Source organism: Nematolebias whitei, chromosome 9 (genome assembly GCF_014905685.2).
Source record: "Nematolebias whitei isolate Nwh7 chromosome 9, NemWhi1, whole genome shotgun sequence".
Lineage (NCBI taxonomy): Eukaryota > Metazoa > Chordata > Actinopteri > Cyprinodontiformes > Rivulidae > Nematolebias > Nematolebias whitei.
The window spans coordinates 48612038-48634750 of record NC_056506.1 but is presented as its reverse complement, the minus strand read 5'-3'; the positions used below and the strand labels follow the sequence as shown (position 1 = coordinate 48634750).

General features: G+C 39.6%; 2 protein-coding genes across 5 annotated transcripts in view; one reads left to right on the top strand and one right to left on the bottom strand.

The window, feature by feature from the left end:
- Positions 1–100: 100 nt before the first annotated feature.
- pitrm1 (pitrilysin metallopeptidase 1) lies at positions 101–17375 on the top strand. The gene is made up of 27 exons (XM_037681940.1): positions 101–294; positions 1535–1643; positions 1753–1859; positions 1939–2090; positions 4250–4364; positions 4723–4819; positions 5025–5185; positions 5308–5434; positions 5600–5688; positions 5812–5940; positions 6039–6152; positions 6271–6367; positions 7716–7850; positions 8137–8275; positions 8532–8648; positions 8731–8860; positions 10256–10376; positions 10574–10650; positions 10745–10910; positions 12451–12551; positions 12722–12842; positions 12930–12980; positions 13896–14008; positions 14274–14399; positions 15970–16115; positions 17043–17145; positions 17221–17375. The coding sequence occupies exons 1-27, from the start codon at positions 248–250 to the stop codon at positions 17312–17314; spliced, it is 3084 nt and encodes a 1027-aa protein (XP_037537868.1). The 5' UTR covers positions 101–247; the 3' UTR covers positions 17315–17375.
- A 2859-nt stretch (positions 17376–20234) lies between these two features.
- The window catches only part of LOC119415257 (ATP-dependent 6-phosphofructokinase, platelet type), a 43393-nt gene continuing 40914 nt past the window's right edge, over positions 20235–22713 (bottom strand). For all 4 annotated transcript variants that reach the window (XM_037682430.1, XM_037682429.1, XM_037682431.1 and 1 more), the window contains exons 20-22: positions 22185–22284; positions 21992–22097; positions 20235–21121 (exon numbers count right to left, since the gene is read on the bottom strand). In XM_037682430.1, the coding sequence (XP_037538358.1) occupies positions 20965–21121; positions 21992–22097; positions 22185–22284 (363 nt within the window). In that variant the 3' untranslated portion in view covers positions 20235–20964. The remainder of the gene's footprint in view (positions 21122–21991; positions 22098–22184; positions 22285–22713) is intronic.

Genomic DNA, 22713 nt, shown 5'->3' with positions numbered 1-22713 from the left:
ATCTAGAGTAATGCAGGATCGGTTAAAGTGCTGTTTGAATGGTTGTGAAATCTACGATTAGCGCATGCGTCGTTGCCTTTTTCGCGTGTAAAGTGTATCCAAGATGTCAGCTACGTAGCGCACGCCTTGTGAGTCACACACCGGGGATGCTGAGCTTTATTATACTAAATTTGTTAAGAGTATGCTAATATTCTGTATTTTTAAGTTTAACATATTTAGAATAGCTTAATTAGCAAGTGTCTCAGCAATGTTTCGACAAACGAAGACGGCGCTCCAGAAGCTTCGATGTGTGCGGTAAGTAACTTATGTCGGTTAGCTAACTTAAACTAGCTGATGAGATATTACACCGCGTTTCATCTAATGAGAAGAATTGTTTATGTTCTGTTTATAGTGTGGTGCCTGCATGGTATTTACCTAAAACTGAGCTAAGATGCAGTTAGTGATTCTTTATGTCTGGTATGAGCAGGTTCTGAATTCAGTCCAAAATAAACTGATTCTAAGAGTGATCGGTTAAAAATGATGTAAAAGCTGGTAAAACCCATGACAAAGTCTCTGTCGTCAAGTTATCCTTTATCTTTTATAATTGTAGTTATGACATAAACATAATTTTAGTGTTAAAGAAGGTCTTTTGCCCTAAAATAACCGTTAAATATAAACTTGTAAAGTAGATTAACCTGCACCGGTGGTGTTAAAACAAATTTTGTGACCCATGTATTATGTGCCCTGAAAAAAAAAAGCTTATGCAGTTGTACAAATATGTTTACTGTGTCTTTATTAAAGACAATGAACACAAACAATGTTGCGTCCATTGATGGTTTAAATCCAGAAAACACAAAACAGAAGAATTAACAACAAAACAATAATACAAACAACATTTGGAATGAGACTAACAGGGTTATTAGCAAAATTACCTACAAACCAGGATCAAAAGCAACATATGAACAAATGTACGTTAGTTCAAATATATATTGACAATTATTTAAAGTCATTATTCAAAATGTAACTTTTTGACATATCTAACACTTGACTTGTTCCCTCTTATTATTTAATATTTTTAGATTCAGATTAAATTTTTATACAGTATACTTAGAAAAACATTTATCTACCATATTAATTAAAGGTTGGTTAATGTCATGAAAACTTTACCTTTATTTGTTAAAATAAAAAATTACATTTTGAATACCTGATTTGTTGTTTCGTTTACTTGCTGGAATATATGTGGGAATGTACAATGTGTTTTTTTTATTATTGTGGTGGTCACATGATTTTATTGTTTGTAGTGTATTTAATTGTGGAAGAAGCTTTATCCTTCCATCTAATTAAACATTTAATTCAGACTTTTAAGTCTGTGCACATTTCTTTTTATTCACTTATTTTTCCACTGATGTAGTTAATAATTATGTGTTGAAACAGACTTATCTTCTAGTCCTGAGGCTGAACTTTTCAGGGTGGTGTGAACCTTTAAAATCTATCTGAACATTCTCTAGCCAAGTTCTCAGAGTAACTTACTGGTTTTTTAACTGTTTTATTCAAGTTTTAATGGGCAGCAGCAGCAAACATGGAGGTTGAAGAGCATCTCAGCAAGAGAAAAGGCACTTCAGTACCAGCCAGAGCAGAAAATCCACGGCTTTACTGTCAGAGAGGTGGGAGCACTTTGTTTTAAATGATCAGGAGCAACATATTCAGACTCGTGTCATTCCAGAAGCATTAGCATCATGTGCTGCTAATAAAAAGTGTTCTGCCCCTCCCCAGGTTGTAGCAGTACCTGACTTGTGTCTCACAGCCGTGAAGTTGACCCATGATAAAACTGGAGCGCAGTATTTGCACGCAGCCAGGGATGACTCGGACAATCTCTTCAGGTTGCGACTCGATCCAAGTTACTTTCATGGAATCATAAACAGGTTGTTCAGATTCTCACTTTGACTTCCTGTGTTTCAGTGTCCAGTTCAGGACCACCCCCATGGACAGTACTGGGGTCCCCCACATCCTGGAGCACACGGTGCTGTGTGGGTCTGAGAAGTATCCTTGTAGGGACCCCTTCTTCAAGATGCTCAACCGCTCCCTGTCTACGTTCATGAACGCCTTCACAGGTAATGAAGTGTAATTAACAGCAAAGTGTGCTGAATGACCCAAAGCCCTGCTCAGTTTCATTCACATGAAAGTTTTTAATGTTAACCCAATATGTTAACTAGTATCATATAGTTATCTTGGCAGATTTTTAAAAGTAGGGATGCACAATATCAGATGTTTGGCCAATACCCGATATGCCAATATGTTAAAACTTATTTGGCCAATAACTGATACCAATAACAATATTTTTTCCCTAGACCTACTTACAGAGACTTCATAGCTTTCTCTGCTGTGGAGTTAAAATACTACATGATTCTGCACGGTCTTTGTCAGTTTGGCCTGCTACCAAATGCAGATTTCAAAAAGGGGACTGAAAATGATGTAACACTTCAACTTGGATTATGCTCAATGTCAAATTTATTCATGACATTTACTCTCTAACACAACAACACTCGGACAGTGCAAGTTTGTAAATTTTCACAAATCTAAACTCAACGTTCTGCACTCTTTTAGAGCGTTTAGAAACATTGTTTAGAATATTGCAAGAGTGTGGGAAGAGTTTAAAATGTCTTATTTTAAACTCTTCCCACACTCTTGCAATATTCTAAACAATGTTTCTAAACTCTAAATGCTCTTAAAGAGTGCACAACGTCATGATTTCAGCTCCCTGCTTCCTCTGCTCTTTGTCACCTGCAAGCGCTCTTGGCCACGCCCACTTCTCCATTCTGCACAGTGAACAGCTGATCAGCTGCAGCAGGAAGTTTATCTTGCTGTGGGCTGCACAAAGGTGCAGCAGATGCTAAATTATTTTAAATAATTTATTTAAAATAAAAAATCCATGTTGATCGTGCAGCTCATCCATCAATCAGCCAACTGTGTGTCATGTCCAATCTTATTTGGGGACAGCACCTATTATTCTACACCTCGGAAGTGTGTCTACATTTCTATCTCCGTTAATGTGGCCCGAACCACAATGTCTACCCCCACAAAAGTTATATTTTTTATATATATAAGTTATATATATTATTTAGAGTTTTCTCCTCAGCCAAGAAGAAAAAGTCTGATAGGAATTTTTTCGCCTCCAATCCCTACATGTGTCCAGTTTCACTACTTTTTGTCTGTCTAAACAGATCTCACTTGTAAATGAGTCTTCTAGGCTCAATGTGACTCATCTGTCTAAATAAAGGTTGAATGAAAATATCAAAACAACCGGCTCGGCCCCGTGATGCCTGCTATTACTTTTATTGGCATTTCGAGTTACCATGGCGATGAAATTTGCAAACTGAGACGCAATATTTCACCATCTCCAGGAACTAGTTGGTGACTGCCCACTTATTATTCTACACCTCAAAAGCGTATCTTTTTCAACTTTAATTAATGCGGCCCGAACCGCAATGTGGACCCCCACAAAAGTTGTATCGAAACGACCGGCCCGGCTCCAGGAAGTGTGCAATTACTTTTATTGGCATTCGCAGTTACCATGGCAACATATTTAGCTAATAAAGATGCCAAATTTCCCATAGGAAATGAATAGGAGGAAAACTCTTCACAGAAACTGAGTAATGTCTGGAGCCATTTTGGTTCAACATGCATGGAAGGCACCTATTATTATTATTATTATTATTATTATTAATAATAATAATAATTAGTAGTAATAGTAAATAACATTAATTATTAATGTTAATAACTATATATTTTAATATTACTTGTTGATAATATTTTAATAATTAATAAATTAACAGTATATTGAAATGATCAATATTGATAATTAATTATTAGTATTAATATTAATAATCATCGATATTAATATTTATTATTATTAATAATGCAATAATAAATAGGCAGTCCCCGTCAAAGTTTCTCCAGGAACTTTCTAGTTTGATGTCTATAACTGAACCTGTTCACAAGCACCAAGTGAAAAGTGTATAAGCAGAAGTGCATTAATAGATATACTTGATCGTTTCTTAAATAAAAAATTAACTTAAAACAGAAGTCCAGTACGTGCTTTTACAATCTTAATAATCAACTCAAATCTCTATCTGCTGCGTGCATCCCTATTTAAAAGTGTGGGATTTTACATACACTAGTGTATCACATGCTCAAAGTGCAAATTTTAGCACAAAGCCAGTGTCATGGCTTGTTTGTTTGTTTGTTTGTTTGTTTGTTTGTTTGTGAACAGCCAGTGACTTCACCATGTACCCGTTCTCCACCCAAAATGGAAAGGACTTCCAGAATCTGCTGTCCGTCTATTTGGATGCCGTTTTCTTTCCTTGTTTACGAGAGCAAGATTTCTGGTGAGTTTGCTTGTGCTGCCACAGTGGGCACATTTTGGATGTGGTAATTATCTGAAAGAAGAACATTGGTCCTGACAGCTTTCACAAGAAGAGCCGTTCAGTTTTAGAATGCTTTTATTTATTATAAATCAGGTCATCTTGACTTTCTTTTGCACGTAACCTGGTTAGAAATCAATCAGGCATGTTTACCCGTGACGTTTAAAATGTTTTGTTTGCATTCTACAGTCTGCTTGTTTGCAACTTGTCATGTTTTAATTATTAAAATTAAATTGTGAGCTTCACGCGTCATTTGACTGTTATTTTAAGGATTATTTAATTTGTGTGGATACTCAGTCTTTTGACCTGATACACTGTGCAGGCAGGAAGGCTGGAGGCTGGAGAATGAAAATCCCACAGATCCCAGCTCCTCGCTGGTGTTTAAAGGAGTGGTGTTCAACGAAATGAAAGGAGTCTTTGTAAGTCAACACTTTTCCAGGTCATGTTTGTAAACGAGAACTGGTTCACCTGGTAGAATAAAGCTCAAATAAACCAAATGCACAAAGTGTAAAAATGTGTCTAGTTTTGATCCGAACACTTGTCTCAGTTTAAAACAAATTATTTGGTAATCCAAATCAATTACATTCCGTTTCCTACATTTCAAACGTGTTTGTGTTTTTACAGTCGGACAATGAGCGTCTGTACGCCCAACACCTACAAAATAAACTGTACCCAGACCACACGTACGCTGTGGTGTCCGGAGGAGAACCGCTGGCCATCCCAGACCTGACCTGGGAGCAGCTCAAACAGTTCCACGCCACACATTACCATCCCAGCAACGCCAGGTAACAAAGCCCAGTCCTCTCCGTTTGAATTTAAAGAGTTTACTTACAGATCGACGCGTGGAGTCCAAGCTTGGGTCACATTCTGTTCAGATGAAAGTTTGTGTCTCTGTTTGAACGTTCAGGTTCTTTACTTATGGAGACTTGCCCCTGGAGAGTCATCTGCAGCAGATCCAAGAAGAAGCTCTGTGCAAGTTTGAACGCATCAACCCAAGCACAGCTGTCCCCCCTCAGCCTCACTGGGACAGTCCCGTAAGTTAGATGTAAAACATCTGCAGCACTCAAACTGCTCGTCAATAAAAAACATTTAACTGGACCATCAATCAGTGTTTGCAGACCGGATTCTGGTTGCAGAAGTGAAATGTTATCTAACGGCTCTGATGTCTCTGTGGATTATATTTTGTTTTTGTGCCGCAGAGAGAAGCGCACGTGACCTGCAGCCCTGACGCTCTGGCTCCAGATCAAAGCAAGCAGAACACCCTGTGTGTGAGCTACCTGCTGGGAGAGTAAGGTCATGTTCTCTACGCCCGGTCCTGTTTTACAGACGTTTGTTTTTCTAACGCTTTCTGAAGAGAACCCTCAGTTTTAAGCAGCTATATTAATATATATAATGCTTGCTTTCTTTTTAGCATCACTGATACATTTGAAGGATTCACTCTCAGCCTGCTGTCGTCCCTGATGGTCTCTGGACCAAACTCCCCCTTCTATAAAGCTCTCATCGAACCCAAAATAGGAAGTGACTTCTCCTCGGTGGTTGGGTTTGTATATGTTCTTTATGACAAATTTAATTGTAAAGGGTTTGTTTGCGTACTGTGCTGTGAAAGAATGCGTGTGTCAGTTAAAATATCCTGTGCAGATATGATGGGAGCACCAAAGAGGCGTCGTTTAGCATCGGACTGCAGGGGATGGCTGAGGAGGACACGGAGAGGGTCAAACACATCATCAGCCAAACCATCGAGGACGTTATAAAGTGAGCCCATTTCCTGTTCATCGCAACTCTTCCTTTCCTATCTTTATACGATGTTTATTTCTCTGCAGTGGTTTACATTTGTAACTAAATGAAGTGCGGCGCTTGTGTCGTCTGGCAGGAATGGCTTTGAGGAAGAGAGGATTGAGGCTCTCCTTCACAGGATAGAGATCCAGATGAAGCATCAGTCCACAAACTTTGGGCTGTCTCTGGCCTCGGTGAGCTCATCATTTATCCGCTGTTTATATCTACAGTAGTCCCTCGTTTATCGCTGGGGATCCGTACCCTGAAGCCCCACGATAATTGAAAAATGGCGAAGTAGTAGTCCAAGTTCAAGTTCAAATACATTAAACTTTATATTAAGGCTTTAGAAATGCTTCCCACACTTTTGGAATGTTCTCAACTCTTAAACCTATGTCATTTTAACAACATATTTTACTTACTAGCTCTGCAGAACAGCAGCAGCTCTGGTTCCGGTCAAACTCTGTTTTGTTCTAACTTGGTTCATCTCTGCAGACCTGTCCTGCATCAGTGAAGCTCACAATCAGTCCTCTAAACTCTTAAACCTACTCATTTTAACAACATACTGTACTTATATGTACAGGAGCTACTAAATTTTACTTACCAGGTGCTACAGTACAGAAGCAGCTCAGTTCCGGTCCGACTCGATAGATGAAAAAGTCCCAGTACAGCATGACTGAAGCACAACGCTCCATCCAGCTTGATGTGCTGGTGCTGCTGCCCAGGATTTAATCCACCACCTCTGGCCTGGTCTGGACCAGCACTGCACGACCAGAACCTGACTGAACCCTTCAGCCATCTGTCGTCTGCAGCTCCCAGGATCCGGTTCACACTGAGTCTGGATCAGCTGCAGCTACTCAGCAGTGAAGATACAACTTGAAGGACGAGTTCAGCTTCAGGATTATTTGTGGCTTTCCTGCCATTGAGCAACAGAACTTACAGAACTTCTGACTTTGCTGCAAAACTTCCCCTCCATTCACAGAAAGCAGTGGTTGAAAGAACAGTGTTGACTTCCGGGAAGTGAACTGATGGCTTCTGGGTAACGTAGTTCTTTAGACTGGCAAAACAGTGAAGGCTTAATGAAAGAAAACTACGCAATGGCAGCGCATTGTTATTATTATTATTTTTTAAATATTATGTACATGTACAGTACTTAAAAAAAAAAAAAACGCGATAGAGCCAGTCTGCGATAAATGAACCACGAAGTAGCAATGGACTACTGCAGTTATGAACGTCTATGTGGGCGGCTCATTGGCTACATGTTGTGAATGTACTCTTGAATTTGTTCGCCTCCGCCTGTTTTACTGTATATTTCTACACAAGAGTGAAAACGTGTTCTCAGTTGCTGTCCTTGAGATGATGTCACTATTTGTTTTCTTCATGTCGAATGTGCTTTTTGTAAATCTAAATGCCTCCCTCTTTGCCCCAAATCTAAAATAAGTAGAATTTGCTCAATTTAGAGCAACTTTCATTTACATTGCTGGTTTCTTTGGGTGTACTTGTTCGTCTCTTCATCCGTCACGACGTTGTGTTTGTTTGGAACAGCACGTCGCTTCATCGTGGAACCACAACGGCGACCCGGTGGAGCTGCTGAACATCAGTGATAGTGTTTCCAAGTTCAGACAGGCTCTGAAAGAAAACCCCTGCTTTCTTCAGGAAAAAGTCAAAAGCTTCTTTAAGGTAAAAACTATTAAAAGACGACCTCTTTTTGATAAATGTAAATATGTTTTTTCATTTGTTGGCAAAAATATTTATCTATTATTAGACATGAAATCACAACCAATATGTGAAATTTAATTCTGTTTTCATAAGAAATTAATATATTTAAAGTTAACACCTTGTGCATCCTTTGTAGAGGAAGGTATATTTAAGTTTTATGAGGTCATAGCAGATTTACATGATCTGATTTAATGTTTGAGTGTAATGCTTTGTGTGCCACCCATCAACCCCCTCCCTCCATCAACAGGATAACACACATCGACTGACCCTGAAGATGAGCCCGGACGAGGCCTATCTGAAAAAACAAGCCGAGGCCGAGGAGAAGAAGCTTCAGGAAAAGATTCAACTTCTAACGGATGCTGATAAAAAAGAGATTTATGAGAAAGGTAATAAAATATTGACTTTAAGCGACCTAAATGTTTTTAAAGGTTAATCATAAATCATGCTTTACACGCATTTATTTTATTTTTTTATTGCTCATTCAGTGTCTGCATATTTTCATTTTAATATGAAAGGATAAATAATTTAAATCAATATTGTACAGGCTTAGATGTGTTGTCAAATACTGAAGTTTTGTGCTCAATCACCACCCAAAAAGTAATAAAAGGTCCTTGGACTCTGTTGTGTGTTCTTCTTGAACAGGTCTGGAGCTGCTGGCTGCTCAAAGTCAAGTTCAGGATGCTTCTTCTCTGCCTGCGCTCCAAGTGTCTGACATCGAGCCCACCATACCCATCACCCCAGTTCAGATGGGCACTGCAGGTACTGCTGCACGCTTCTCTTTTTCTCGAGGTGTCTTGACAAACAATCTGTGTTTGATGGAGTGTTCTCCTAACCTCCACAGGTGGTGTGCCGGTTCAGTACTGCGAGCAGCCCACCAACGGGTTGGTGTACTTCAGAGCCATGTGCAATCTCAACACTCTGCCAGAGGACCTCCGAGTTTATGTCCCGCTCTTCTGCAGCGTTGTCACCAAGTGAGCTCACCTGACCAGTATGGGTGGTCATTTTACCATACCATACCATACCATACAGTACCATACTATACCATACAGTACCAAACCATATCATACAGTACTATACAGTACCATACCATTCTATACCATACCATGCAGTATTATACCATACCATACTATACCATACCATGCAGTACTATACCATACTGTACCATGCCATACTATACCATACCATGCAGTACTATACCATACTGTACCATTTAGTACCATAGCGTACAGTACCATTCCATACAGTACTATACCATACCGTATTATACCATGCAGTACTATACCATACTGTACCATACAGTAAAATAACATACCATACAGTACCATGCCATACCACTTTATTTATAAAGCATTTAAAAACAGCAACAAGGCCAACCAAAGTGCTGCAGTGCTGTATTTTAGGTAGAAACACTTTTCACATTTTAAGTATTTATTAGAAATGTCTTTCTTTGAATAAAATAAAATAAAAATACTAATCAGTCATAGGCTTCATGGAACAGAAGACAGTCCGGTTCAGTAGGCAGAGCGCGGCGCCCTCCTTGTATAATGCTAGGGGAAACACTGCTGAAGGAAGAAAGATGCTGAGGATGTTTTAATTTTTTTTTTTCTATCAGTTATTTTTCTTTGGGGAACTGGTTGATTGATGTGGTACTGAAAAAAGCACATGGTGTGTTAAAGCACTGTTTGAAGACAACGATGTGTAAAGTAAAAAATAAAAGGCTACTTATAGTTTTTGAAAATCACTGCTCAATCCTGACAATCTGAATCTGAATGGTAAAACCGGATTAGGGATTAATTGTTTGACTATATAAAATGATGATTAAAAATAAGAGGAAAATGTAGAAAAAAGCCCAACAAATATCCCTGATTTTTATTTCTACCACTTATCCAGGACCAGGTTGCAGACTGCTTCAGTTTGTGTGCGTTGAATTCATCTAGTCTACTTTCTTTGTCAACAAAGTGTTGGATGAGTGAACACTGTCCATTTTAAAGTCAAACTCTTCTCTTCATTGTTTCTGTGGCTCTTGCCTGGAGTGATTTTAGGAGCTTGATTTTGCAGTTCTTCAGACTCAGTAAATGCACGCAGTGGACTTAAATGGGCTTGTACACAAAGAATAAACCAAAATACTTCACATAAATTGTCTTTTGTCAGATTCCAGCTTTAACAAGAAAAGCCTCAGTCTTGTTCTAATAAAACGCTCTTGACTCAAGAAGATAAACCTGGTTATTTCAGACCAAGAGTTGAGTTGTTTTCTTTACATTTTGTGTCAAACATTTTGTCTGTAAAGCGCCTGAGGAGGAATGTGTTGATATGAGTACACTTTGGATTTTACAAAAGTGACTAAGAGTTGTTTTCTGTTTGGTTAGGATGGGCTGTGGAGCTCTGGACTACAGACAGCAGGCCCAGCAGATGGAGCTGAGGACAGGGGGGATGTCTGTTTCCAGTCAAGTCGTCCCGGACTCCACCCAGATAGACACGTTTGAGCAGGTCAGTGCCAGCACCGAACCTCCGAATCATCCCTGATCAGCTCTGTGCATCCTGCGTTTGAGCTTTTCTCCGGTCGTGATGACAACAGCTGATGCTGCAATAATGAACTGAAGCAATAATGTTCTTGTTATGTTGAAAGATGATTTATTTTCTGCTGCTTGCCTCTAATTCCTTCTTGTTTCTGTTCCCTGTCCCAGGGTGTCCTCTTGTTCTCCTCCTGCCTGGAAAGGAACCTTCCTCACATGTTTCAGCTGTGGAGCGACATCTTCAACAGGTGAATCTGATCATTCTCTTCTCCTGCAGCATCGTTTGATCCTTTCAGGTTTTACACACAGGTAAATGGCTTCTGGTGTTTTTGTCATATTTAGTCCCCATTTTGACGACGAGGAGCGACTCAGAGTGCTGGTGATGATGTCAGCTCAGGAGCTGGCCAATGGTATCTCCTACTCTGGTCACATGTACGCCGTGACCCGAGCGAGCCGTCACCTGACGCCAGCTGGAGGCCTTCAGGAGACTTTGGGTGGGATGGAACAGGTAGTTCTCTTAGTACACCACGCTGAAGTGATGCATTACAAATGTTTGGAGCATGAAAAGCACCATAAACTAAATAAACTGTATTTTGTGTGAAAGTTCAGTGTGGATGCTGAGTTCTGAATTACTTTACTGAAATTTGCAGAAGAAGCTCAAAGTAGAACAAAAACTTAAAGGAGCTAAAGTTGAGCTAAGTTTCAAGCTAAAAACTATAGAGCATGACAGATTTGGACATTTTGGCTGCGGTCGATACCGATATTGGGAGGGGCAAATGCTGATAACCGATATATTGGTTGAAAATGTTTGAGCTTTGTCCACCCCCATGAATCAAAGTAAACGGCTACTTTTAAACCTGTTTTAACACTTGAAGTCTTGAAACAGTCTTTTTAACGTGAATCCTCCACTAGTCACCATAAAGTTATTAAGTGTGTTACAAAAATATAAATTAAACAAAGAAACACCTTCCTGGTCAATGTTTACACAGTCAGTCACGTATGGTAAAGGTCTAATTAGTATTGACTGTAGCAGCAATTAAAAAATATATATATATCAGAGAAGTAAATGTTTCAGACAAACAATGCATTTCATTGAGGACAACAAAGATAATGTTACTAACACTGATATATTTTACCTCTACGTTGGATTTATTGTTCTGGATAAAGTTCTTCAAGGCAATAGCCTATGCTAGGTTATCTAAACGTTAGCTTGCTAACTTGAGAGGCACGTAGATAATGACAAGCAGGTTGGAGGATTGAAGAGAATTTATTATTATAGGTTTATTTTATTTTACAGATCAGTTAAAATAAACTTACCATGCTCTGTTCAGCAAAATACGCTACACAGTATTGCTCGCTGCTTCGGCTGCGCTGAAAGTGGAACTTAACCTCCGTCTTGTCGAAGCTCCAAAACTTCACGGTTGAAACCCGTGCCTTTGTGTAACAAGTTGTTTTTCTCTGCGATAAGAAGCTGAGAACTCGTTTACTGATTTTTTTTTAATTAACAGCTTTGTGTGACAAATGCTATGCTAAAGAGCTAATTATTAAGTAGTTGTTGTCAAATTTTAAACAATATTATCGTTTATCGCAATAATTTCTGAGACAATTAATCGTCCAGAAAAATGTATTATTGTGACAGGCCTAGTGTTTACATTGGAGTTTAATGATACAATTATCACCGATATCGATATGCCCCCAAACGCCTATATTGGCCTAAAATATCGGCCCTGCCGATATATCGGCCGGGCTCTACTAAAAACTAAAATTAGCAAAAGGCTATCTAAAAGCTGTAGATAGCACAAGTTATCTTGTGAATCCAGAATTCTGCTGTCATAGATAGTGTTTCAATAATTAGACACTGTCACCCATTTCCACTGTAGCTGAAACATCTTTTTTCTATTTATATCACTTAAATGTAGTGAAAGACCTGAAGGATCTGATGTATTTTAGGAGACCCTCTGCTTTCTGAACAGTTTTCCTGCTTCTTTAGTTTTTGTGTTGTGTTTGTTCTTTAGAGGTGATAAGGTGTGTTTTTATTTCAACATCAGGTGAAGTTTATGAAGAGGATGGCTGAGACGCCAGACCTCGTTCACGTCATCCGAACATTACCCAGGATCAAGAAGCACCTCCTCAACCCCGACAACATGAGGCGAGCTCAGTTTAAACCTGCTTTGTTTCCTCCAGCCCTGTGGACGTGTCTTTTTGTGAACTTTGTGGTTCTCTGAACCAAACCAATACCGTTGTCTGTTTTTAAAATATGTTTTTGTTGCTGCTGCGAAGGTCTTCGATTTGTTTCAGGCCGTGTCTTTATCTGTGCAGGTGTGCGATCAATGCAACTCCTCAGAAAATGTCCGACTCGGCAGCAGAGCTGGAGACTTTTATGAAGGACGTAGCTGAAAACAAAAAAGAACGCAAACCCGTAAGGACAAGCATCATTAAGGTACGTTTGTACAAGCAAATTAGAACGTTTCCTCGGTTAGAAAAAGGAAAACATTCGGCTGATTTTTATGTTTTTCCTGTTTTACAGAAACCACTTGACCCTCTGGAAGTTTCTGGGCCGAGTAGGAGTCTCATAACTGTAAGTTTAATGTTTGTGAGTGTTTTAAAATGTTCCCACATTGATTTAACTAAACAAACGGCTGTGATGGATGTGCAGTAAACGGCTTCTTAATCTTCAAACAGCCAAGCTAGCAGACACTTCCTGTGGTTGTTGAAATGCTGCTAATTGCTCCAGGAGCATTAAATTGTTAGAACAAGACAAGTCTGAAGAAATAAACATCAGATTTAAGGAGCTGTCCGAGAAAAACCCGTTAATGATTGAAGATAAACTGGAAAAGATGAATCACAAACCATGTTTAACATTAAAAAGAAGAACATTTCCACAAACACAGGACTATAACAAACTGTGGTGTAACCTTAGACTAAACATTTATTGGTGAGGTAAAGATAAAAATACAAAAAGGTTGGACTCTGGGTCCAGATTTGTCCAGTTCCTGGCTGATGGGTGCACACAGGAAGAGCTCATACATTCCCATCATGCCTTTGGGGAAAATGATGATCATGATCTATAGTAGCTGTAGTTGATCATGTCTAACCTCTGCAGCGTTTTACTGTGTAAATGTAGTAAATGACCAGGACTTTCAATCATTAAAGTGATTAAAGCCATAAAGTGACTAGATTTTTCTATCCTAGTGACACAGCCATAGTCTAAGATGACAACATTTTAATTATTTTAGTTGTTTAATTTATTCAGGGAACGTGTAACAAATTGACCTCCACGGAGTCCAGACTTGTTGAAAATTATTAGGATCTGTTTGAAAAGAATTTGCACAGCGTCTCAACTAAACTTTGATCTTCAGTACAAAATGTACCATCACTCTACTGAGGGGAGTAAAAGTTGTGAAGGTGCAAAGGATCTTCAGCCCAAAGCTGGCAGGACGGATGTGTGCTGGAAACAAAGCATCAAATGATTAAAGTTTTTTTGTTTCTTCAGGAGCCAGATTTCCAGCCGTGTCAGATGAAGACGTTCTTCCAGATGCCTTTCCCAGTGAACTTCGTCAGCGAGTGTATTCGTACGGTGCCGTTCTGCCACCAGGATTTTGCCAGGTACTAAAATTATTTATGTTTGTTCAGGAAAACCCAGTTAAAAGAGAGGAACTTGTTTCTTTAACTCATCGCCTCCAATAACTGTAGTTTGTACATTTTGTCCCACTCTAGTTTTACTGTCAATCTTTTTTTGGATTAAAAAAATAAATAAATAAACCATTGTGTTAGTTCTTGTGCTGGGGACAAATGTTTATTTTAAATATACATTTTTGTACCTGTTGCGTCCACATCTCAGTCTGGTTGTCTCTTTTTTTGTCTCCGTCAGTTTGTGCATTTTAGCGAGGATGATGACGGCAAAGTTTCTACATGGGGAAATCCGGGAGAAGGGCGGAGCCTATGGAGGCGGAGCCAAAATGGGAGGCAGCGGCGTGTTTTCTTTTTATTCCTACAGGTAGGCAGCAGTTTACTGTAAAGGTCACTTTTAAACATCTCTGTAATAAACAACGGTTTATAGAAACTCTCCTGATTTTAGCAGATATTGAGACTAAAACCAGATGGGAAAGATGTAAATCCTCAGGATTAGATGGTGACTATATGCTGAAATGAAGCTCTACAATTTATAGATGGTCTTTATTTTGAGACAATTGACTTTATTTATTTCCATCAAATTAGAAATAAAGATAAAATTAGTGTTTTAAGTAGAGCCCGATCAATATGGAAATTTTGGCTATCGCCAATACTGATACTGGGAGGGGCTAATGCCGATAACCAATATATTGACTGAAAATTTTTGAGCTTTGTCGATCCCCATGAATCAAAGTAAACAGCTACTTTTAAACCTGTTTTAACGCTTGAAGTCTTGAAACAGTTTTCCTAACGTGCGTTCACATTTTCTATCCTCCACTATTCGCCATAAAGTTATCAAGTGTGTTACAAAAATATAAATTCAACAAAGAAACGTCCTTCCCTGTTCATTGTTTAAACAGTCAGTCACGTACGGTAAAGGCCTAATTATTATTGACCGCAGCACGGTTTATTTTTTCTTTGTAGAGAAGTAAAGACTTCAGACAAACAATGCATTTTATTGAGGACGACAAAGATAACGTTACTAACACCAATATATTTTACCTCTACGTTTATTGTTCTGGATCAAGTTTTACAAGGCACTAGCCTATGCTAGGTTATCTAAACATTAGCTTGCTAACTTGAGAGGCACGTAGCTGTTTTTTAATCGGGTTGGAGGATTGAAGAGAATTTATTATTGATTTGTTTTACAGATCAGTTAAAATAAACTTACCATGCTCTGTTCAGTAAAATGTGCTACACAGTATTGTTCGCTGCTTCGGCTGTGCTGAAAGTGAAACTTAAGTGAACGGCCATGACTTGAAAGTAGCGCCTTCTTCTGGATACATTGTACAATTATGTCTTTTCCAAATAAGGACATGGCTCGTTCCCACCGTTTATATTGATGTATAATTGGACCATTATCACAGATACCAATATGCCCCCAAACACCTGTATCGACCCTCCCGATGCATCGGTCAGGCTGTAGTTTTAAGCTTCAATAAATAGGTTTGTATGATATAGGGGTGAATTTTATTTGTTTTAAACCAACAAACAACCAAAGGTGAAAACGTCTCTTCATGCTCCTCATGTGCTGCAGCATGTCAGCCTTGGGTTTAGCTATCCGTCAGTAAGGATCTGTCTGATTGGCTGATTATATTATTGGTATGCAGAGTGTGGCAACGTGGCTCTCGAGAAAACATTTGTTCATTCTTTATTGAAGTCCTCTGTAATATTGATCATGGTATTATGGTAATGCATTCTTAATGCTGGACTCAGCAGTTTGAAATTTTTATGAAGGACTTAATTTTAAAACAACTCATGTCAGTAAATGATGCCAAGGTCAGATTTCTAAAATTAGATTCTTTTACCATATTGTGCAGTCCAAATAGCAACTTATCTGTTTTCAACTAGTGTTTGGTGTGTGTTGACCTCAATTTATCTTTTTTTTTTCTAAGGGATCCAAACTCAGTGCAGACACTATCTGCATTTCATAAAGGTGTGGAATGGGCCAAATCAGGACAGTTCTCTCAACAAGACGTGGATGAAGCCAAGCTGTCGGTCTTCTCTGCTGTGGACTCACCTGTGGCCCCCTCAGACAAAGGTTGGACTGCTCTGTGTAAATATGGATTGTATAAAACAAATCAGTGCCATAAATCACCCAAGCATGTTTCATAAGGGTTGAAATGCTTGAATACCCTTTTATATTTTCAGAATGATATTATGTTACTAATTTAGTTGATCTTTTGTCTTTGTTTAGATTTATTTCTCCCACTTTGTTCTTGTTTGACATGTGATCCGTACTGATGCTCTGTGCTTTGTAAATATTTCATCACTGATGATGCACGGTGATGTTGTGTGTCTGCTTGGCATTACCATACCATACCATTTTATTTATAGAGCACTTAAAACAGCGACAAGGCCAACCAAAGTGCTGTACAGACAGAACAACAGGTAACACACGTATACAACGTAGCATATATAAAATGAAGTCAATCAGAATATAGACATAACAATGATGCAGATAATAAATATGACGACTAACCAGTGTGGAGCGTACAGGTTCAAAACACAGATCATCTGGTGTTGAAAGCTACTGAATAGTAGTGAGTTTTTAAATGGGACTTGAAAACTGAGAGGGAGGGGGCCTGTCTGACCAGCAGAGGTAACTCGTTCCAAAGTCTTGGTCCTGCTACAGAGAAGGCCCTGTCACCTCTGCGCTTAAGACAAGTTCCTGGAACTGTGAGGAGCAACTGGTCTGCTGTTCTCAGGGAACGTGGTGGGACATACGGCTGTAGCAGATCAGATCAGAGAGATTGGGGCATGTTGTGTTTCTGGAAAATAGCACCAATTGGCAGCAGGTATAAAGAGAATAGGAGGGGACCCAGGATGGACCCCTGCGGAACCCCCCATTTAAGCTCTGCCGTTGCAGAACTAAAATCCTTGATGAAGACACAAAAAGATCTGTCGAGGGATCCAAACGTTGTTTGGATGTGCAGCGTTAAACCTCACTTGTCTCTCTCTGCTGCAGGAATGGGTCGTTTCCTCAGCGGCATCACAGACGAGATGAAACAGAGTCACAGAGAGAAGCTTTTCGCCGTTGATCAGAAAAGTTTGGTGGATGTGGCTGAAAGGTACGTTTGACATGCTTGATCGACTGCTGCTGCAGATAAAAGGTAAAAACCAGGTGTTTGTTGTTCGTCCTGCAGGTACCTCAGTGCCGGTCAGAGGACGTGTGGCGTTGCCATCCTGGGCCCAGAGAATGATACGATCAAAAAAGATCCTTCGTGGATCTTAAAATAATATTTAGTAGGTATTTTATGACTGAACACTTCTCTTAAATGGACTTTATACTAAAAACCAAACACATGTTGGTTTTTTTTTTTTTTTTGCTGGAAAGAGCAGCTGAAACGCACAACATGGAGACCAGAAACGTTGTCTGATCACTGTTAGTCGTGGAATATTCCAATAAAAACCTGTGTATTCCATTCTGTACATATTCATAAAATGACCTCATAGAATATGAAAATAAAAACTCAAATCTGAATTAGTTTTGTGTTTTTATTATAGTCAGATGGCTTTGGCTGTTTTTTTTCTCGATGCGTTTGTGTCAAAAGGCCCAAAGTGTCTCTTATAATAGATGAAATAACGCCACATCTTTTGTGTCCAAACCTCTTAATCTGATGACTGGATTAACCGTAGCTCCATTCTCAGACACGTTACTCGCACAAGTCTGGTCCAATTTATTCTGGTCAAACATGATTTCCAGCAACATTTCTTGCATAACAAGTTAAGAATTGTTGTAAAACGTTTGGTCTAGGGAATCACGATGTTGGATTTTTGGCCAATATGTTTAAACGTATTTGGCCGATAACTGATACCAATATTTTATAGAGTTTCCTTTGTCAGAACATCGTCCTCTTATTTAGGCTTATTTGCTACAAAAATTGTGAAACAGCTGTCAGAGCTGGTGACATATAGTCAGTAACAGCCATATGATATGCATAGCACTTTAACTTATCCATCCATCCATTATCTTTTACCCGTTTCTTCCATTTTGGGTCACGGGGCACTTTAGCTTATATTAAATGAAAAGCGTTAAATGTTATTTATTAGCATTAGTCACCTGCGATGCTGTCTCACTTGTGGAGGCTTGTTCCAGGTTCCTATAGCTGCAGTGTGGGCTCCTCTGCACTCCTGTGCATGAAGGATAGTTCAAAGGTTTTGTCTATCCATTGTGCCGTAAGAATAATCATGCTAACGGGCTAACACGACGTCCAAATGTCCGTGGTAAAACTCACCCAAGTGCTATCGGCTATTAGCTTCTCAATGACGTTGGAAATGACGGCTTGTAACTCGGGCAAGGCTACTTCGGAAAAATATCTGACTGGGGACGATGTGGTGAGGCTCAACGTTTTCCAAAAATCTTCGGAATCCGACATCCTCAACGGAAAAAAAACTTCCACACCGCCGACATTTTGACTTCTTCCCCTCCGTCGTGATCAGATCAGGTAGGTGTGCACGACGTCATCACGTTGTGCCGGCGCTGCAGGCACCCTTATCACTAGGTTGTCAAACAAAACCAGCTTCTTTTATATCCTTGAGTTATTTTGATGGAATGGCTGATGTCCGATATTTAACGTTAATGCTAATATCGGCCGATACCTAGTCGCTAATATCGTGCACCTCTAGTTTGGTCTTGACTCATTTCTGCCTCCCGCAGACTTAATTTTGCAAAATGTCAACTTCTCTCCAGTACTTTTTAAATCTTAAAGGCTTTGTTTTGTAACTGTAAGGGTTCAGCTGCATGCCATCTGTCCTGTAACGTGTAAAACAGATGTCTTTAAGTGCTGTAAGACAGATAACCATGAAGAAGCTGTGATAGCAGCTGCGTTTGTTCATCCACGCTTCCTGCTGGAGCTCCTCGGTCCCACACGGCGAGCCCTCCGTCAGTCCGAACACCTGAAACTTGTTTTTCTCTAAACACAATCAGCTGTAATACAGGGGACACATACCCATGAAACAATTTACTGGTATACTGTTGTGAAAAGTTGTGAATGTTATGAAATTTAATATTAATGTGAAATATTGGATTGGAATACTGGGTTTATTTCTTTAATCGTTTTTTTTTTAAATTGTGACAACTCATGCTAAGAGTTTATTCACCCAAATTATACTCTGACACCCAGTGCATGATGTTCTGCCTCATTCTTAACTCAAGGTGGAATTTAAAGAACATTTTGTGTTATTGAATCAACAGCAATAACGACTCGGCGCAGGTTATTGCCTTTATATTTCTGAGTTCCTCCCAGATTTGTCTCGAAAACAGACTTTACTGAATGGAGGTGCAGATTTTCCAAAATGGTGAGTGAATGATGAGCGCTGAAAAACTGCTCAAAGCCATTAAAGAAGCTGAAACTGTTGAAGCTTAAAGAAGCAAAACACGAGCTAAAGACTAAAAGTAACAATACGCTGAATTGGCGTTTAATTCACTTCAATTCAAAAATACTTTATTAATCCCAAATTAATTGGAAATTGTTGTTGTAGCTCATCTTGGTTTCATTAGTTGTTCTAGATGCTGATGGCTTTGGGCAGGAAGGATCTCTTGTTGTGGTCCATCCCACAGCAGATCTGAAGAAACTGGCTGCAGATGCCGATCCGTCCACCCTGACCCAGCAGACCTCTCGGTCCTCTTTGGCAGCAGGATTGCCTGAATGCCGGGCAGAACTCCTCCCCGAGTGATGGCCAGCCTGACGAGCCCCTCGTCACTGCGGACTTAACTGCAGGTGCTGAGGGACGATCTCGGTCCTCTCGCTGTCACAAGCCATGTTTCCCACCACTTCCAAGATCTCAGCGGTCAGGCATTCGAGCACCGCCTCCAAGTAGACGGCAATGCATCCACAGCACCTCCTTTTCAACTCATTTGGGATTTGGGGCTGTAGTTGAGATATTTGAGCTTTTGAGATGTTAATCAGCTGCTCCCAGTTGCAGAAAACCACCTTGCTGTTATGGTTACGCATCATAACAAATGTCCAAAAGCTAAAAAAAAGGCACAGCATCTGATACCAGAGGAAGTAAGCATCCAAAAAAAGTGATTTGCATCCAGAAAAATTAGTAATTACTGTTTTTAAAAGCAAAATTTCAGCATGTAAGAGAGCTGCTCCAACATGAAGCCACCTGGAGTGGTGTAATAACACAAGATGCTGTTTCACACAATAACTGCTTTATTTACTCGGACAGGACGCTCTTAGAAAGCAACAGGAACAATGTGCAGTTCTACACGTTCTTCACAGAAACCTGCACATAAACAACAACAACAACAACAATAATAAGGTGCCACATTGAAAGCCCAGGATGGATGCGAGCAGCAAAGGCAACAACACGACTCACACACACGTACAGTTAGCGGTTGACTGTACACACGACCGGCTCCTGAAGCCCGAGTCCACGTTCTGCTTCGGGTTTCAGGACTTTGCGGTCGAGGTGTGGACATTCTTGAGTCTGCATGATCCTCCAGATGCAGATAAGCTCTTTATGACTGACGCTCAAGGTGAAAATACAAGAATAAAAGCTAGGCTTTAAACGCATCACCCTCGGCGTGGTGTCTTCAAATTGAGCTACATCTCTGGGACTAAAACCTAAATAAAGTACATCATGAGTAGTGCATATATTAAATTTCTATATGGGGAGCTGAAGTCCGTGATAAACGTTAGCATGTTTAAAATAAATATAGAGCTCTCTCCAACCATCTATCATATAATCTGATCTAAAATAGACTATATCTCCCTCCGAAAAGCACCGTGACCGTACAATATATTCTGTTTAAATTATATTCTGTGATTAAAACTCTTTCGTAACACTTTGCAGTCAATCAGCAGCCGATCAGTCATCGTCGTGTTAGCGGCTGTCACTGAAATGTGAAGCTGGTTTCCTGTCTGAGCGTCGCCGGCGGATCAGATCGAGGCCGAGAAGTCGCTCTCTTTGGGTCGGACCTGGGTCACGTGCTCCAGCTGGCCCGAGTCGGACATGTCGTAGCTGGTCTTGTACTTGGCCAGGATTTTCATGACGGGACGGAGCTTGAGCCACCACTGCTCCGTCGGAATCCTGTGGCTGGAAGGAGGAAGTTTAAAGTTTAATGTAGCTGTTATATTTATATTTATTATATCAAGTAAATCAAACTGAATGACTTCTATTGACAACACAATAAAACATCAAGTGGTTAAAAAGTTATTAATACTCTGAGTAGTTTTTAAGAAGAGTACTTTGTACTTTTACTTAAGTATTTTTTTTATAACACCAGTACTTTTGCCTGTAATTGAGTACAATTTAAGCAGTGGAACAGTACTTGTACTTGAGTACACATTTTCAGTACTCTTCCACCTCTGGTGGGCAGACTGGTTCCAAAAATACCAACCAGAGAAAGTATTTGATCTGGTACTGTGCATCAGTGGCACGTGCACATGCTTTTGTCGTTCGCTAATAATTATTCTAAATACAATAAAGGATCAATACAAAAAATTGTCGCTCAGTTCTTTTTAGCTACTTTATCGGTGAAGTTGAGTTAGTTTGACAAATATAAAAACAAAGACTGGAGGTGAAAGTCCAACAACAACTGAGTCAAGTTTTTTTACACAGATTCACTCAATAAACTGAAACTTGATTAATAAAAGTTCTTATCCAGGTTTATCCACCGTCTGTGAGGTGTTGTCATGTACATCTTAATAAATGAGAATATCATAAATTATTATTGTTTTTGTTCCTTAACATGTAGAGGCTGAAAGGTTCTAGATGTGGAGACGACGTGTAGAGCAGCATGAAGAGGAAATTAACTTACGATTAAAAACATTTAGTTTCATGCCAAACGATGCGGGTTGAATTAACAAGAACAACGGATTTTTCTTTCTCTCTGAGCGACGGAGCCGTTAATAAATCCTGCAAAGATTAGTGACCGAGCTCTTCGGACATTTAAAAGTCTCTTACACAAAGTCTGTCTCCTGCTGAAGCTGGGCCACAGGCTGGAAGACCATCGCTCTCCGGCGCATCCCCAGCAGACAGGCGCTGTCCTCGGAGTTAGCAAACACTCTCCCTTTGTTGAAGAGAAACACTGATTTTAGAATCGAGATACCAAAAAACAAACAAGTTTCTTTATTAAATTAAAACCAAACTCGAGCACCTCCTTTGTAGGTCTCTTTGAGCATCCGTGTGATCCACTGAATGGCTTTAGCTGCAACTTTGGTGCCAAAGTTTCTGTCGAAAGGAGACGGAGAGCCGCCCTGTGCGTAAAGAAATATTCAGTGTGTCAACATCAAAATCTATAAGAATCTGGCTTTTTTATTTTAAGCTTGTGAATATTATTAAGTTGACAAAATTTGAGTCAAGTGATTAAATTGGGCGACACAGTGGCTCAGTTGGTAGAGCTGCAGCCTCAACGAGCAGGTCGCTGGATCGAATCCCGGTTGATTCTAGAACTAGGATCTCTTTGGATCCCCCGGTGTAAAACATGAACAAAACTTTTTAAATGTCACTTCTGCAATAAACAAACAGCAGTTTAATTAACCATGTATACTATAAAAAAAATTATTATTAAAAAACATTTAAGCTTTATCCTTTAATTTCTATGATTAGCTCAAATCTAAAAGTTTTCCCCTCTGGTTTACATTAAATAATACACATTAAATAATACTAGTTAAATAATACACATT